This window comes from Hemicordylus capensis, chromosome 4, assembly GCF_027244095.1.
Source record: "Hemicordylus capensis ecotype Gifberg chromosome 4, rHemCap1.1.pri, whole genome shotgun sequence".
In the NCBI taxonomy this organism is placed as follows: Eukaryota; Metazoa; Chordata; class Lepidosauria; order Squamata; family Cordylidae; genus Hemicordylus; species Hemicordylus capensis.
The window spans coordinates 245,043,764-245,060,141 of record NC_069660.1 but is presented as its reverse complement, the minus strand read 5'-3'; the positions used below and the strand labels follow the sequence as shown (position 1 = coordinate 245,060,141).

At 41.8% G+C, this 16,378-nt stretch overlaps 1 protein-coding gene and 1 long non-coding RNA gene across 15 annotated transcripts in view; one reads left to right on the top strand and one right to left on the bottom strand.

The window, feature by feature from the left end:
* GREB1L (GREB1 like retinoic acid receptor coactivator) overlaps nucleotides 1-16,378 on the bottom strand; it is a 270,059-nt gene that overhangs the window by 58,713 nt on the left and 194,968 nt on the right. For all 14 annotated transcript variants that reach the window (XM_053243286.1, XM_053243284.1, XM_053243292.1 and 11 more), the window contains 6 exons: nucleotides 12,364-12,492; nucleotides 10,395-10,529; nucleotides 9,948-10,145; nucleotides 8,338-8,518; nucleotides 5,202-5,394; nucleotides 4,212-4,345 (listed from right to left, as the gene is read on the bottom strand). In XM_053243286.1, the coding sequence (XP_053099261.1) occupies nucleotides 4,212-4,345; nucleotides 5,202-5,394; nucleotides 8,338-8,518; nucleotides 9,948-10,145; nucleotides 10,395-10,529; nucleotides 12,364-12,492 (970 nt within the window). The remainder of the gene's footprint in view (nucleotides 1-4,211; nucleotides 4,346-5,201; nucleotides 5,395-8,337; nucleotides 8,519-9,947; nucleotides 10,146-10,394; nucleotides 10,530-12,363; nucleotides 12,493-16,378) is intronic.
* The window catches only part of LOC128322297 (uncharacterized), a 28,321-nt gene that overhangs the window by 644 nt on the left and 11,299 nt on the right, over nucleotides 1-16,378 (top strand). The window lies entirely within an intron of this gene.

Genomic DNA, 16,378 nt, shown 5'->3' with positions numbered 1-16,378 from the left:
GGGAGGGCAAGAGGGAGTGGGGAGGGAGGGGAGGGGAAGAGGGGCAAGAGTGTTGGGTAGAAGGGAGGGAGGGAGAGTGGGGCAGGAGGGAGAAAGGAACAGCCAGCCCCAAAGAATGCACAGATGCTCTGTGCGGGTTGGCTAGTCTATATATATATAATTCTCCTGGGTGTGACTTGGAATGTATGTCGTAGCACCAGCTGACTGGCTGGGTGGCAGACGCGCCTGATTGGTTGAGGTGTACCCAGGAGGATTGGTCGCCATGGTGGCGGGCCCGGCCGTGGAGGCCAGAGGCGGCGGTGGGCCCGGCCATGGAGGCAAGGCCCAGGAGGGGGGAAAGAAGGTGGGGGGGCAGAAGTGGAGGTGGGGAGGAGAGGTGACTGGGCCCGGAAGCGGAGACTGGGGCAGAAGGTGGGGGTGGGGAAGAGGTAACCGCTGGCCCAAAGAGCACACAGATGCTCTGTGTGGGGTTGGCTAGTTTCCAATAAGACAATTAGCTCAAAATGATTGAATGCTCCTCCATACAAACATTCCCTCCACACAGAAAATTAGATGTTAGAAATGTGGGTTGCAGCCTAGCTTTCCCCCAATATGTTGGCTTCACATCTTCAGGGATTTTGTGGGGAGGGAAAGGGTGCAGAAAATTGTAGGGCTCCTAACTCAAGTCTGAAGTGGTACGGAGACACAGATTTATCACCTCAGTGAGAATTAGGCCTCTATTAGCTCCCCCAACTGTGCAGAACAGTTAAATTTTATCTTACCTATGCACACAGGAACTGATGCTTGTATAACTGTGCCACTGTATATTTATTCGAATCTGCATTTTAATCTTTATTTAAGTGCCCTGAATGAAGGGGGAGCAGTATATAATTAACACTGATAGAGAAGAACAATTGAGGGAGGGGATGGAATAACATCCAAACTGGCCTCCAAATATAGAAAAATGATAAAATAACGATTTGTTAAAATAGCCAAGTTGCTGAGATAATGGTCCAGGCCTGGATACCTTAAGGACCACCTGCTCCCAAGGGTTTCTGTCCATTCAACAAATTCATCAGGGGGGTCTTTGCTCCATCTGCTGATGTTGAGAGAGGCTAAATTATTGTGCTCGCAGGACAGGGCCTTCTCTGTTGTCGCCTCCAGACTCTGGAATGCTCTCCCAGTGAATGTCCGCTCTTTGACATCTGTGGCTGCTTTTGAAATACAACTAAAGACCTTTTTATTTGTCCAGGCTTTTACCCCTTAGGGGTTACCAGCTCGCCTGCTTCTGTTTGTCTTTTTATGGTGGGGTTTTTTTTTTTGTGTTTGTTTTTTGTTTTGCTCTTTTATCATTTTTTACTGTTCAATTGATTTTATGGTTTTAAATGTTATTTTTATGGAGGTTTAACTTTTGTAAACCACCCTGGGATGCCTTATGAAAGGTGGTATAAAACCTGAACAATAAATAAATAAAAAATTAGTAGGAGGGGTAAAAAATTCAATCCTAGGACTTGTGTTTGATTTAATTTGCACAAGAACATTACAGCTTTATACATTCGTATCCTTGTAAAGAGGGTTTAGAGTTTTAAGTTGGAAGTCTTCTAATTTTGCCACTAGATACTCAAATTCTCTGATAGGAATACACTAAAGAAATACAGAAATGTAAGAAGATCTGGAATATATATTCATCTGAGCAAGGAAAGAAGAACAGACACTAGTCTTTGTTCCTAGGGGCTAGAAAAAAGTATTTGACAGAACAGGAAGGAACACCTTTCATTAGTCTATTTATTTATTTCTCAAATTTGTAGACTGCCCCAAACTTCTGTCTCTGAGCAGTTTACAACCCGCTGGAGTGGTTGCAGGATGAAGGGAACCTATTTTCATCTTTGGTGGACCTATCTTAGGGTCTCATCCTTTTGGACAGAAGTATTAATGGAGATGTGCAGGATTACAAACCAGAAAACAAGATTATTCCCCCAGCTAGCATAAGTAAATGTATTTTCTAGAGTCAGCATAGATGGACATCAAAAAATTAATTGTGTTTAAGGTAACTGCTGCCAGGCTAGCTACGGTTTGCTAACATTGGAAAAAGCAAACCATGTCGATGGACATCTGGTACAAGAACCTATGGCATATTGTACATTACAGCTAACCCATATTATTCAATCCCATTCAAATCAGACTACAAATAATTCTTTTTGTGTAATTTGGTCAGATTTTTTACTTTAAACTAATCAAGAAAATTATGTTGTTTTCCTATCTCAGACAATATTAGAATGTGGATGGATTGATGAATCGGGGTTTGTCATATTATGTTTTGCTGTTTGTGTTTGGATCAATATTGTTTAGCATTGTAAATTTGTTTTAATAAAGTTTAAAAAACAAAACATGAAACAAATTAAAATAAAACCTTAAAACAATTTAAAACCACAGTCAAATTAAAAAGCTTGGGTGAAAAAAATGAGTCTTTAGAAACTTTAAAAAAGTTGTTAGAGATGGGGATGCTCTTATTTCAGAACTGAGCGCAATCCAGAGTCTCAGGAACACAACAGAGAAGGCCAGTTCCTGTGTAGCTCCCTCCCAGATGACCTGGTGGCAAGTGCCAACGAACCCCTTGGATGACCTCAATGGGTGGGGGGTGGGCGCTCATGGTGAAGAAGACGTTCTCTTAAATACCCAAGGCCTAAGCTGTTCAAGGCTTTATAATATGATCTCTCCAAGATCTCCCAGAGAGCAACCTGGCTGTGACATTTTTTACCAACTGCAGTTTCTGGACTATATCTCATACTGAGAGAATGTAGTGCTTGTATTTATGACTCTTTAGAGGGATCTAATGATTTGGTTTAGATTTTTCACAAGTGACTGATTGGTTGATTTCTAAGATCAAAAGAAATCATATTGAGACCTGTTTATAGGTGGTATATAAATGTGCCAAATATATAAATAAAGATCATATTCAGACCATTCCTTTCCTAGTCACTGACCACATGCATTTTCTAAGAAAAATTTTATGACACATACACACATGCATCCTTCTTAAATTACAGGATACATATTTTTCAGTCTTTTAACTGAAACAGGTGCAATGTAATACTTCTGGGAAATATTAAAAGCGGCGGCTACCACTACTACTACTACTACTATTTAAATACCGCTTTTCAACGAAAGTTCTCAAAGCAGTTTAAAGTTGTGCCGTCGAGTCGGTGGCAACTCCTGGCGACCACAGAGCCCTGTAGTTATCTTTGGTAGAATACAAGAGGGGTTTACCATTGCCATCTCCCGCGCAGTATGAGATTATGCCTTTCAACATCTTCCTATATCGCTTTCAACATCTTCCTATTATGCCTTTCAACATCTGCCCAATATATGTGTTTCCCATAGTCTGGGAAACATACCAGCAGGGACTCAAACCAGCAACCTCTTGCTCCCTAGGCAAGTTACTTCCCTGCTACGCCATTAGGTGGCTCAAAGCAGTTTTTACATAGAAAAATAACAACTAAAGATGGCTCCTTGTCCCTAAAGGGCTCACAGTCTAAAAAGAAACATAAGGTAGACACCAGCAACAACTACTGAATGGATGCTGTGCTGGAGATGGATAGGAACAGTTGCTCTCCCCCTGCTAAATATAAGAGAATCACCACTTTTAAAGATGTCTCTTTACTCAGTTAGCAGGAGTGAGACATGATAAAAATGCTGAGGCCCTGTGAATCAATTCAATGCCCTGTGAATCAAGGCCAAAACAATTACTGTTTGCCTCTAGAAAGGTATACATGTATTGGTAGTTACTCTTTTGATAAAGAGTTATAGAAAAACTACCAAGTCTTGAAAAGACTGGAGAATAAAGATAACAGACTAACAACATCAAAGTGCAGTCTTGTATTAATATTTTGGAACAATTTGGGTCTCCTTATATTTTTGTCAGTACTCAAGCTAACATAGGAAAATGGTTTGAAATATAACAATGACACCAGCAACAACAAATACAAGCCCTGCTAAACCAAAAACCTTTTAACTGCAGACACCAGGGATCAAAATGAGGCTTTTATACACTGAGCCATGGTTAAATTATCCTGTAAGCATAAGGTCTCTTGTATTTTGTAAAACAACAAGAAGTACCATTTCGAGGATTTGGAAACCTCCCAAAGACTTGGAAGTAGAAATCCATGATTTCTGGTATGACAGCAGATCACAAATTTCTCATCTCTACTCATGACTACCACAAAAGCATTTACCTTTCTAAGAGTGTGTTCACCATTTTTTCAAAGGTTTCATCACATCTCAGAAGAGGGCTTGTGATCCCCCACTGCAAAGATTTGCTGTATTCATTCAAGCCAAAATATAACTTCTCATCTTGGGTTAGTTCCTCCTGTTCCAAATGGAAATATTGCAAACAAATGGGTTCTTAGAATTTATATTTGTCTTAGCATATTCTGACAAAATAAACATAGTTCTTTTCATACATCTTAAAATGACCTCTTCCATTAACAACATGAGATAAATACATTTGTTTAATGTAACTACAATGTTACTGCCCCGCCATTTCTACAGCTGGGCTATCCTTTTCGTAAGGGTCTTTAATAATGGATCACATAGACCTTTACATCAATTAGCCTGTCTCACCACCCCCTTGAGTTTGGCCCCACTGGTCCCACCCAGGGCAGATGAAATTGCTGACAAGCTAGTCAGCAGTCAAGCTAAGTGCTGTACATCATCATCATCATATGACTCCCACAATCCTCTTCAGGGTAGGAGGGGTTGCCAGGCTGGGTTTGGGAGCCATGTGTGCTCCTGATTGGCCATAATGAGAATTCTACAATCAACATAGGAAGAAGGGGAAATGATTGTCTGCAAGCTGGGTACAGAGGCAAGTGGCAGTGGTGAGTCCAGAACTTGTACCCAGCTCCAGACTGAGGGTAGAGGGAAGAACTGGGTATGGTGGCTGTCCTACAATCAGAATTCTTGATTGTAGAATTCTCAGTGAGGAGTGTGCATGGTTCCCAGAACAGCCTGGCCACCCCTCCTACTCTGAAGAGGATGATGAGAATAGTCCCAAAGTGTCCTTCTTCTTAGAAAACATCAAGATCTTACTGTAGACTTTGTTAATAGAAACAAAACAAAACAAAACAAAAAAGATTTTTATGACAACAGCAGGCTTAAAGGTCTGGACCTAAGGAGGGTCATTTCTAAGTTGTGTATTATATTCAAAACATTTAGGCCCTTACCATATTCCCAAATTGTATCCAGTGAACTTCATTGGCAGAGCTGATTCTGGACTGCAGAGTTTGAAGAGCGTATGGGAAAGAACTGACTTGCAGGACAAGGAGGTTGAAAGCTTCAAGGACCTCTCTGCAATTTATTACTCTATCAGCAAGTCCATGACTGGGCTCTCCGTGAGATAGAGAGCTTGAGATGGCACTAGGAAAAGAGACAAACAACTTAGGAGTTTTTACTGTCTGTTTTACATTCCATTGATCAAAACAAAAAGATTAAGAGAGAGACAATAGGAGTCACTTGGTCCATAAGGAATCAGGAAAACACAAAACAAAACAGGGTATTACTATACAGATCTAGAAATAATGACTTAATATGCCCCTCTATAAAACAACAAAAGGAGGTTTCAATCACATTTTTGTGGCATAGTACAGAGAGCTCTTCTATGGCTTGCAGCCATACAGTGAGTGAAGCAACCAGAAGGCATACCTATTCAATGGAAAAGCCTGCCTTGTGCAGTAGTAGGCTTTCCTTTGAAGGATGTTTTGAACAGAAGCTGGATGGTCATTTATCAGGGAGAAGGACAGTCCTAAGATCAGTAATTCCTTGGGCAAGAAGCACATTCAGGACCCCCTCACCCATGGTTAGTTAATACTTCCCTTGGCAGGGTAGCCAAATCGTGTTGCTTGTGAAGAATTGCAAAACCTAGTAGCATAACAGGCCCTACTACTGTCCCGAGGCTTTCCCAGCAACACCTGTGTAAAGGACCCAAAGCTACCGCTTAATAATTTGCTGCTTTACTACCAACACTGCCTTGCTCCAGTTCTGGGATCCCACTGGACTCACAGGCTTTTTATTTATTTATTTAAATTTATATACCACCCCAAACTTCCATCTCTTGGCAATTTACAACAACATAAAACAAATGAAAACAGAAATGAAAACCTTAAAATGATTTAAAACAACAAGTCTAGTTAAAAAGCTTGGGTGAAAAAATATGTCTTTAGAGATAGTGGCAGAGTAATAAGTAAAAAAAGATTTTAAAACAAATCTAAGGGTCATAAATTTATTTGATTGATTGATATACCACCCTTCCGAAAATGGTTCAGGGTGGTTTACATCAAAATAAAAACAATACAATTAAAAACAAAACTAAATCAATTAAACAATTAAAATCATTAAAACCATAACTCTAATTAAAAGCCTGGGTGAATAAATGTGTCTTCAGTGCCTTTTTAAAAAGTTGTCAGAGATGGGAAGGCTCTTATTTCAGCAGGGAGCACAATCCAGTGTCTCAAGATGGCAACAGAGAAGGCCCGTTCCTGTGTAACCACCAGATGAGCTGATGGCAGCTGCAGATGGACCTCTTCAGATGATCTCAATAGATAGTGGGGCTCACAGTGAAGAAGGTGTTCTCTTAAATACTGGGGCCTAAGCTGCTTAGGCTTTATAGGTTACAACCAGCACCTTGTATTTTGCCCAGAAAATTACTGGCAGCCAGTGTAGCTCTTTCAGTACAGGCGTAATATGGTCTCTTGGAAATGATCATATCTCTTGGAAATGATCAATTTCACTGCAGACAGTACACTCAACAAACACCAAGCCATGAACATCAGCTCAGTGCTCCCTTCAGGTAGGCATCCTGGGCAACTGCCTAACTCCCACCTCTAAGACCAATCCTGATTAGGGATGCTGGAGCAGATTTCTGCAATGAACAGAGGGTTGGATTAGAAGACCTCCAAGATCCTTCCAACTTTACAATTGTAAAATTAGCATGTTTGAAAACAGAAGTGGGCAACATATAAGCCTCAGGTACTACATGCTAAAGATAGAGTTAGTGAGTGCTCACACCTAATCATCTGGTCTGCGCTGAATCTCTGGTGCCTAATGCCCATATCTTGAAACTATGCTCCCCAACTCTGCCAACTTTGCATAACTCAGTGTCAGAATAGTCAGTGATAACAGTGTGTCACACAAAGGAAGTGAAGCATATCACTGGAAAGGGCTCTATTGTGGTGGTACAGAATGGGAGTACATTACAGAAGCAACCCCATGGGTAAATATTATATAACACCCACCCGTCATAGCCTATAGACAACTCTTTTGCCATAATGAAATACTGCTTCTTATTTTGCATACTTTATTTATTGCTCAATGGTTGTGATTGTCAAATTTAACCTGAGTCTATGCAGCCTTGTGGGTGAAGGTCTGGATTCTTTCCAGAACCTAGCAAACATTAGAGATGTGCATGGAACCGGGTGGGGGAGGCCTGAAGGTGGTGGTGGTGGTGCTGCTGCTTTAAGGGCGGGGGAGGGTGTACTTACCCCTCCTGCCACTCTTCCAGGGCTCCATGTTTAGTAAGTCCATGGGGCAGCAGCATACCTCCCTGCCACCCCATTTGCCCCCGTTTACCGGAAGTATCTGCTGTGCCAGCAGATACTTCTGGGTATATCTGGTAAACAGGGGCAAATGGGGTGGCAGGGAGGTACGCTGCCACTCCAAGGACTTACTAAACACGGAGCACTGGTGGGGAAAGAGCGGTGGAAGGGGTAAGTAAACCGCCCCCTGCCCTTAAAGCAGCACCCTCCGCCTTTGAAGCAGCAGAACTACCCACCGTTCAAACTGGTTCAGAGACCCATAAAGGGCTTCTGAACTGGTTCCATGCACATCCCTAGCAAACATTACTGTGGTAGATCAAGTATGTGCTGAAGACTTGTTCTTAGTCCTGCTAGGTCACTCAGCAAAGCAAAGACTGTGTACCAACCACCTTGCCACCAAAAGTATCTCAGCACATTCTGTACACCTCCAGTAGTTGCATGATACCCGACCCAAAAAAACCTCACAGAAGCTTACAGAACTTTATAATCATGAACCTTCCCAATAGTGGGCAACCAAAAGTCATTACAGAAGCAGAGATGTCTACTCTTAAGCAGTCCTCAGTGTCTTTAACAGCTGCACAACAGGAAGAAGTTTGGTAGATGTGGTTCATCTTGTCATAGCACTGTGCTGACAGGAGACGCCATACCTGAGCATCTTTTTGCCACACAACAGAAACATCCTCCAGAGCTCATCCTCACTGTCATAGAAATTTGAAATAAAACGTGTTATACTACTAAATGTTCTGCTGTTCAGTTTTTAATGAATTACCTTGTTAAATCCACATGGGCATTGTCATGAACCAGCACAAAGAGAGTGTATGGATTCTGCTTCACCCGCCTCATGAAAACTTCAAACTTGGTTTGAATCTCATTGTCTAACCGCACCACATATTTTTCAGCTCTTTGGTAAGCTGTTCCATTTTCTTCAAGGCCCAAGTCTACAAGAACGCCTGGGGGAAGAAATGGATAGGAGGGGGGAAACTTTGCTTTTGCCCAAAGAAAAATAAATAAATATAATAAAGCTCCAGTATTTAAAGCAGATGTCTAAACTTGCCAGAAGCTGAATGGATAGGGTGCTGTGACACAGGACAGGCTGAGGCCCAAAGGCCAACTCAGCCATTTTGTTCACATGGCAAGGTGGCTCTCTATGCACTTTTTCAGACAATAATAAACTGGGGATGTTAAAAGTTTTCATGCAAGTTTCAAGTGTGATTTTACCCCCCATATATATGATGCAGCAAGTTTCTGTACTACTTCCTAGCACAATCGTACCCTGTCACACACTTTCTGCAGTGGAACCTGTTCGCCAGCTCCTGCCTTCTGAGAACTTACACTTTTTGATGATGAGATATATACATTAGGCAGTTTACAAACATGATACATACATACTTTTGTATGTATGGGGAAAGAAACTACTTGGGAAAAGAGTGAATTCTTCTTGGAATGCAAGAGCTTGCCAGCTGGTGGTGCTGAGAAAACTGCAGGAGGCCCCTGCTCAGCATATTTACAGATATTTATTATTATTATTATTATTATTACATTTATATCCCACTCTTCCTCCAAGGAGCCCAGAGCGGGGTACTACATACTTGAGTTTCTCCTCACAACAACCCTGTGAAGTAGGTTAGGCTGAGAGAGAAGTGACTGGCCCAGAGTCACCCAGCTAGTCTCATGGCTGAATGGGGATTTGAACTCGGGTCTCCCCAGTCCTAGTCCAGCACTCTAACCACTACACCACGCTGGCTCTGGATATGTAGAATGGAAGCTTGTGAGAGCATGTGTATAGGGAGTAAGATTGCGCTTGCAATTTGTGAGAAAGCACTTAACATCCTGCAGTTTAGTGACATCTGGAAAGGCCCTATCTTACATCGTACGGAAAGAAAATAATGAGAAGGATGCATTTCCACCACTGAACTCCTTGGAATGAGTAGGAAAGAAAAGCTAATGGGTAAAAACTAGGCTCTGGGTTCTTCTCTCCTCCCCCTGCAATTTTGTCTCTCTAAATGACATAGTGAGCAATGTTATGCATGCAAGGGAATGTAACATTTCTGCAGTTGCACAAGAGCAAACATTTCACAAACGGAGTTGCACAACAGTGCAGCTGTTACATATAACGGCTGCACTGTGGCAAAAATCCATGCATCCATTTTTTTTTGCTTGCACAACACCACAAGCAGTACATTGCACTGCATGTGTGATGTTGCATAGTAAGTCAGCCTGGCCATTATCTTTGTGCATATGAGTACAGTGGCACATCATGCTATATACCAAGCTTTTTGGGATATAGGTTGGAATTTTTTCTTCAATTCAAATTCAGTCCAGGCATATATAAATACCTCATTATATGTAATGTGCTTCTTTGCTTCCCCACTTCTTTACCTGATTGTCGAATCCGTTGAATTGTTTGTTGGACCAGCACCTCTGAACGAGGGACTACAACGATGAAATCTACTTTGCTGAAGTGGCCCAGATCCAGGCTTTGGTTGCCACTATCTGCTATGGCACATACCTGCGACAAGAGCTTTCTGGCAATTGTGAGCTGTGGCTGATAGATCTGGAAGGTTTCAGTGTCCAAATCTAGAAAAAAGCAGAACCAAAATGTAGTTCTGTCACAGAGAATAGGCCAAAAGTGCCTGATGATGAGTTGCCATCTAAACATGGCTAGTCTGGCTAACACCTGGAAATGAGAATTCTGCTAAACCCCATTATAAATCCAATCTATAAAGGCAGGCCCTTTATAAACTGACCTTTCTATTTAGTTTCTAAGCATAAGCCAAAACTTTACATAGATATAAATTATTTCATTCCTTAGGAAGCAACTCTTACCCAATTCTTGGGTGGAAACCATGGCAGCTGCTTCTTGAGATGATACACATTCATTAACATCTCCATTGAACGGGATTACAACGTTATCTCCTCGTCTCTGTTGCATTGTCTCTAGCAACTTGTCCAATTCGTCACCTAGGGGGAAAAATCGCGTTTAAAGCAAACATGTATCTGAAAGGAGTATACTGTACTATGTCCCTAAGAAACCTTCATAAGAAATGGATTCAAGAGAGACTATCCACCATTTCCTTGAAGCAGATCTAAACAAAATTAAATCAACATAAAGGCAACCAAAGCTATCTGCTGTCAAATATGTTATTTTACCATCCAAAGCAACAAACCATGGCTCATTGACAGAGAAGAAAACGATATTCAGCTAATATGCTTTATGAGCATATTGCAAATGGGGGCACTTCTTTGCAATGTTTCTGCTCCCTCCTGAAGCATAGGTTCCAGAAGGCAGTGCTGGTGGACATGGGAATACTCCTGTTTTTAATATCTACACAAAACCACAGGAGTCTCTGTCCGAAGATATGAAATGAGGTAATATCAGCATGCTGATGACATCCAGCTCTATTTCTACTCTTCAACAGATTGAGATGTGGTCGTCACTCCACTGAACAAGTGACAGAATCAGTACTAGGGATGTGCACGGGCCGGTTCAGCACCTCTGGGAAGCGGTCATGCTGCAGGGATCAGTGCCAAAGCCCCGCATGGCCTTTTGGAGAGCGGCAGGGTGGGGACAAGCAGGTAAGGAGCTGCCTACCTGCTTTTAAAGAGAACCACTCCACACCCCACTGCCCTTAACCATCCGTGCACATCCCTGATGAGTACTACGCAGGAGGAGATAAATAAACATAAGCACAATGCAGACAAGAAGTGAAAGTGATGATAGTGGCAGGCCAGCTACTTGGGGAAATGCCTATTGTGGATATTATCGCACTCCCCCCTAAGGATCAGCTTAACTGTTTCGGTGGGGATGGACTCCTGGACCCAGCAGAGCTGTTAGATTTTCTGGTGACAGCCATGACTAGATGTGCCTTTTATTACTTCAGCTGATTTGTCGCTACAGCTACTCCTGCAATAAAGGGAACTGTCTACTGCTGTTAATGCTCATATGACCTTGAGATGAGACTATTGTAATGTTCTCTGAATGAGACTGACTTGGTATATGGTATGGAAACTTAAATTTACATAGAACAACACTTTCAAAAGGGTGTGAACCAGCAATATATCATACCAGTTCTGAAATGGTATGATTTCAGGGTTCTAGGATCTGCTGACAAGGTTCTGCTACACGTGCCATCTTCTCAGAAACAGAGCTTACCTTTGATTAGAAGCAAAACCTTTTCATTTTTGGCTTTGGAGCTGTGGAACACACTCGTTCCAAAGGCCCATATGAGCTTCCCTAGTCTCAATTTAGAGATTCAAGCGAAACCATTTTTACTCTGACAGGTACTTGGGTACACTTCAACTGGGAGTGTACTTTGGCTGTACGTATGTGTTTTATTAAATTGTATTGCTTTTTTGTATGGAAACACCTTGAAGACATTTGCATTAAAGGTAGCATACAGAAAAGTGATAAACATAATAGTTATGCCATCATCTAATTTTAAAAGAACGTGATTAATGTATAATGAAACAGGAGGGGGAGCCCTCACCACATGGAACAAGCACTGGGAAGAAAGTTTGATGTTTTAAGTGGAGGAGAGGGAATCTCTTTTCCCCTCTTATTTTAGTTTTCACACATCTATTTCTTCACTAAACGCAGCGCTTTCCTGAGCCAGTTTTATGACGTCTCAAATGTACTGATTTATTTAAAAATAAAGGCTGGCAGTGGCCCTTAAGACTTTGTGAAATCAGTTCTGTGCTTAGTCAAGAAGCATCTAACTTGGGCCAATTTTTGGTATGTGAAAGTGGTCAAGTTCATAATTCAGAGCAGCAACTGTAAAATCTTAGATCCACTCACCTAAAGATGTGTTCTTGAAATGTGATGCCAGAAAGCTAACTTTTCCTGTGATGAGCTCATAACTGATCTCCTTTAAAAACTCACTGGTAGTAAGCATGCTCTCTGCCAGTGCTCTAGACTGATATTGACCTAGAGAACAGAAATGAAAGAGCAAGATCACAGGGCACTGTCAACATAAGGACCTTGATTTCATAGTGGACATTCTGTGTTTCAGCCACAGGCTTCTTAAAGGTCAATGAAATAGTTCAAACATTTCCCTTGAAATACATGTACACTGTAGGGATGTGCACGAACCGGTATGGAGGTCCTTTTCCAGACCGGTTCAGCAGTCTGGCAGTTCAGCCAGTTTGGCATGGGGGGGTACTTTTAAGGAGTAGGGAGGGTGCTCCTCCCCCTACAGCATTTTCCTGGCAGTGTCTGCAAAATCGCTGGCGCGGGGTGGTAGCATACCCATACGGAAGTGCTCATGCGCCACTTCCGTTCTGGCGCTGACTGGGGCAGCAAGAGGGTATGCTGCTGCCCCACGCCAGCAATTTTACAGACAGCGCCGGTGGGGGAAACACAGTGGGGGAAACACAGGGAGGAGCACCCACCCTGCTCCATAAAGGTAACCCCACACCCACTGCTGAACTGGCCATCTGCCAGTTTGTGCACATTCCTAGTGCACTGTTCAAGCATTTTATAAGAAAGATATTTTTTAGCCTATATAGTAGAATTCCCGAATATGTGAAAGTCTCTAGACAGGAATAAATAAAGTTGTACATTTATTTACTAGACAGTAGGCACAATGTTGCTTTTAGTGAGTATTCACCAAAACTGTTGGCAGCTCATGTTCTGAAACAGAAAAAGCACTGCATTAGTTAGAGATATTCATTGATGTGTGCCTTGTAGCCTCAGCCTTAGAACTATTTTGTGGACTGCTCCAAATGTTTCCTCTTTCTGAACCTTTCTGAAATTTGGCATTTGAGATTAACTTTCTGAACACTGCCAAAATGTGTGGATGCTAGAATTAGATTCAAGTCTTTAAGACTGCTTATGACACAAAAAGCCATTTTTGAATTTCCTGTGAATGAAATACAAACATAACAGCTGACATGTAGTCAGTGCTTAAAATGGCTCTTTCCCACTTTCTATAATTCTACCCCCACCCTCACCCCGCAGTCCTGCTATGCTGCCTCATCAAGGCAGCGGGTGGGGGGGAGTGTTCCTGGAAGGGATAAGCAAAGTATGCTGGGAAGCATACTCCCAGGAGGGTCACCCAAAGCATGAAGGTCATCCCAGCTGCCCAGCTAAAGCAAGCAGGCAGCTATATTGGGCAGCAGTGATAAAGGATGATGCTGGAGGCGGACGATCACTTCAGTGACCATGACAAAGGCATCATTTCATACTGCGCGGGAGAAAGCAATGGTAAACCACATGGACAAACAAAATTGAATGATTGTCAATGTAGTGCCAGATGATGGGCCCCTCAGGTCGGATTGTACTCAACATGCTATTGAGGAAGAGCTGAGGATCTGTCAGAGTACCGATGGTGTTTATGATGCAGTTAGACTAATGCCTTTTTGACATCTAGCAGCTGATGTTGCCATGAGGGAAAAGAAAATCCAAAGCTGCAAAGACAGAATTACAATGGGAATGTGGAATGCAAGAAGCATGAATATGGGAAAGCTTGACACAGTGAAAGATGAAATGAATCAACTACAGATTGACATCTTGGGCATCAGTGAATTAAAATGGACTGGAATGGGACACTTGCAGTCAGAAAATCATATTGTTTACTACTCAGAACAAGAAAAACAAAGAAGGAACTGTGTTGCTTTCATAGTCAGGAAGGATATAGCTATGACAGTACTTGGGTACACTGCATCAGTGACCAACTAATATCAATTAGATTTCGTGGACAACCCTTTAACATGACAGTTCTTCAAGTCTATGCCCCAACAACTGATGCAGAAGAAGAGGAAGTTGATGAGTTTTCTGTCCAGTCTGAAATTGACAGAACATGCAAGCAAGATGTGATGCTAGTGGTTAAAGACTGAATGCCAAAGTTGGAAAAGGTAAGGAGGAAAACACCGTCAGCCTATATGGCCTAGGAAAGAGAAACAAAGCAGGAGAACAACTTATTAGTTTCTGCCAAGCCAATGATCTCTTCACTGCTAATACATTCTTCAAACAACCAAAGTGGCACCTATACACATGGACATCACCAAAAGGAGTACAAAGAAATAAAATTGATTACATTATTGGTGCAAGGAGGTGGAAGAGCTCAATTATTTTTATTTATATAATACATTTATATATCGTCCCAAACCATAGTCTCAGGGTGATTCACAACTATAAACAACAATACAAATAAATAAAACATTAAAATCTATAACAGCAAAGACATGGATGGGGGGCAATTGTGGAACAGATCACGAACTGCTCATGTGAAAGTTCCAAGTCAAGCTAAAGTGGAAAAACAAAGCTATCCAGCTCCCACGATATGATCTTGAGAATGTACCCACCATTTTCAAGGAGAACATCAGGAACTGCTTTGAAGTTCTGAACCTCATTGATAGGGAACCAGAGGAACTGTGGAATGAGATCAAAGAGGTTGTTAAGGACGAATGTGAAAAGAGACTGCCAAAGACAAAGAAACAGAAGAAAGCAAAATGGATGTCAGAACAGACGGTGGAAATTGCCAAGAAGAGGAGAAAAGCCAAAGTCAAGAAAGATAAAGACCTCACAAAGGAACTTAATAGGGAATTTCAGAAAGCTGTTAGAAAAGACAAGGAGCAGTACTACAATGACATCTGTAAAGAACTTGAGGATGGAAATAGACACAGAAAAACAAGGCAAGTTTTCCAAAAGATCTCTGAACTCAGAGGGAGGTTCCAACCTCGAATTGGTATGTTAAAGGATGCCAAAGGACAGATAGTGATTCAGAGAAGATCAAACAGAGATGGAAGGAGTATACTGAAAATCTATACAGCAGGGACGTCAACATCCAAGATACTCTAGAAAATATTCCCTACTTGCAAGAACCTCTAGTACGGGAAGATGAAGTTAGATCAGCACTCCAGTCATTACCAAGTTGGAAGGCTACAGGAACTGATGGAATAGCTACAGAAATATGGTAGACAATAGAAGAAGAATCAGTCAAGGCTCTAACCAAACAAACTATGCCAGCAAATTTGGAGAATGACACAGTGGCTAACAGATTGGAAGAGATCAGTCTACATTCGCATACCAAAGAAAGGAACTTAACAGATAGTGCAAACCATTGCACAATATCCTTAATTTCACATGCTAGCAAAATAATACTCAGGATCATCGAACCCAGATTAGAGCCTTACATGGAAAGGGAAATGCCAGATGTTCAAGCTGGTTTCAGAAAAGGCTGAGAAACATCATTGCCGATGCATGCTGGATAATTGAGAAAGCCAAAGAACACCAGAAAGAAGTCAATACGTGCTTTATTGTCTAAAGAAAAGCTGATGGCAGTGACCATGTCAAATTGTGGAATATCCTTAGGAAAATGGGAATCCCAGAACACCTCATTGTTCTCATGAGAAACCTATAGACAGGACAGGAAGTCACAGTCCAGATGGAACATCATGGTGAAACAGACTGGTTCCAGATCAGCAAAGTAGTAAGACAAGACTGTCTACTTTCTCCTTCTTTATTCCATTTATATGCTGAACATATACTGAGAGAATCAGGATTGGAAGAAGATGGGCGTGGTTTTAAAGTTGGAGGGAAAAACATCAATAACCTGCGCTACACTGATGACACCACTCTGATAGCTGAGAATGCAGATGATTTGCAAGCTCTAGTAATGAAAGTCAAGGAGCACAGTGAAAAAATGGAACTACAACTTCATGTAAAGAAGATTAAACTAATGACAATGGGTACAGCAACCAGCCTCAGAATTGACAATTAGGACATTGAAGTGGTTGATAGCTTCTGCCTTTTAGAATCGACCGTCAACAGTAAAGGATCCAGCAGTCAAGAAATAAGCCACAGACTCGCA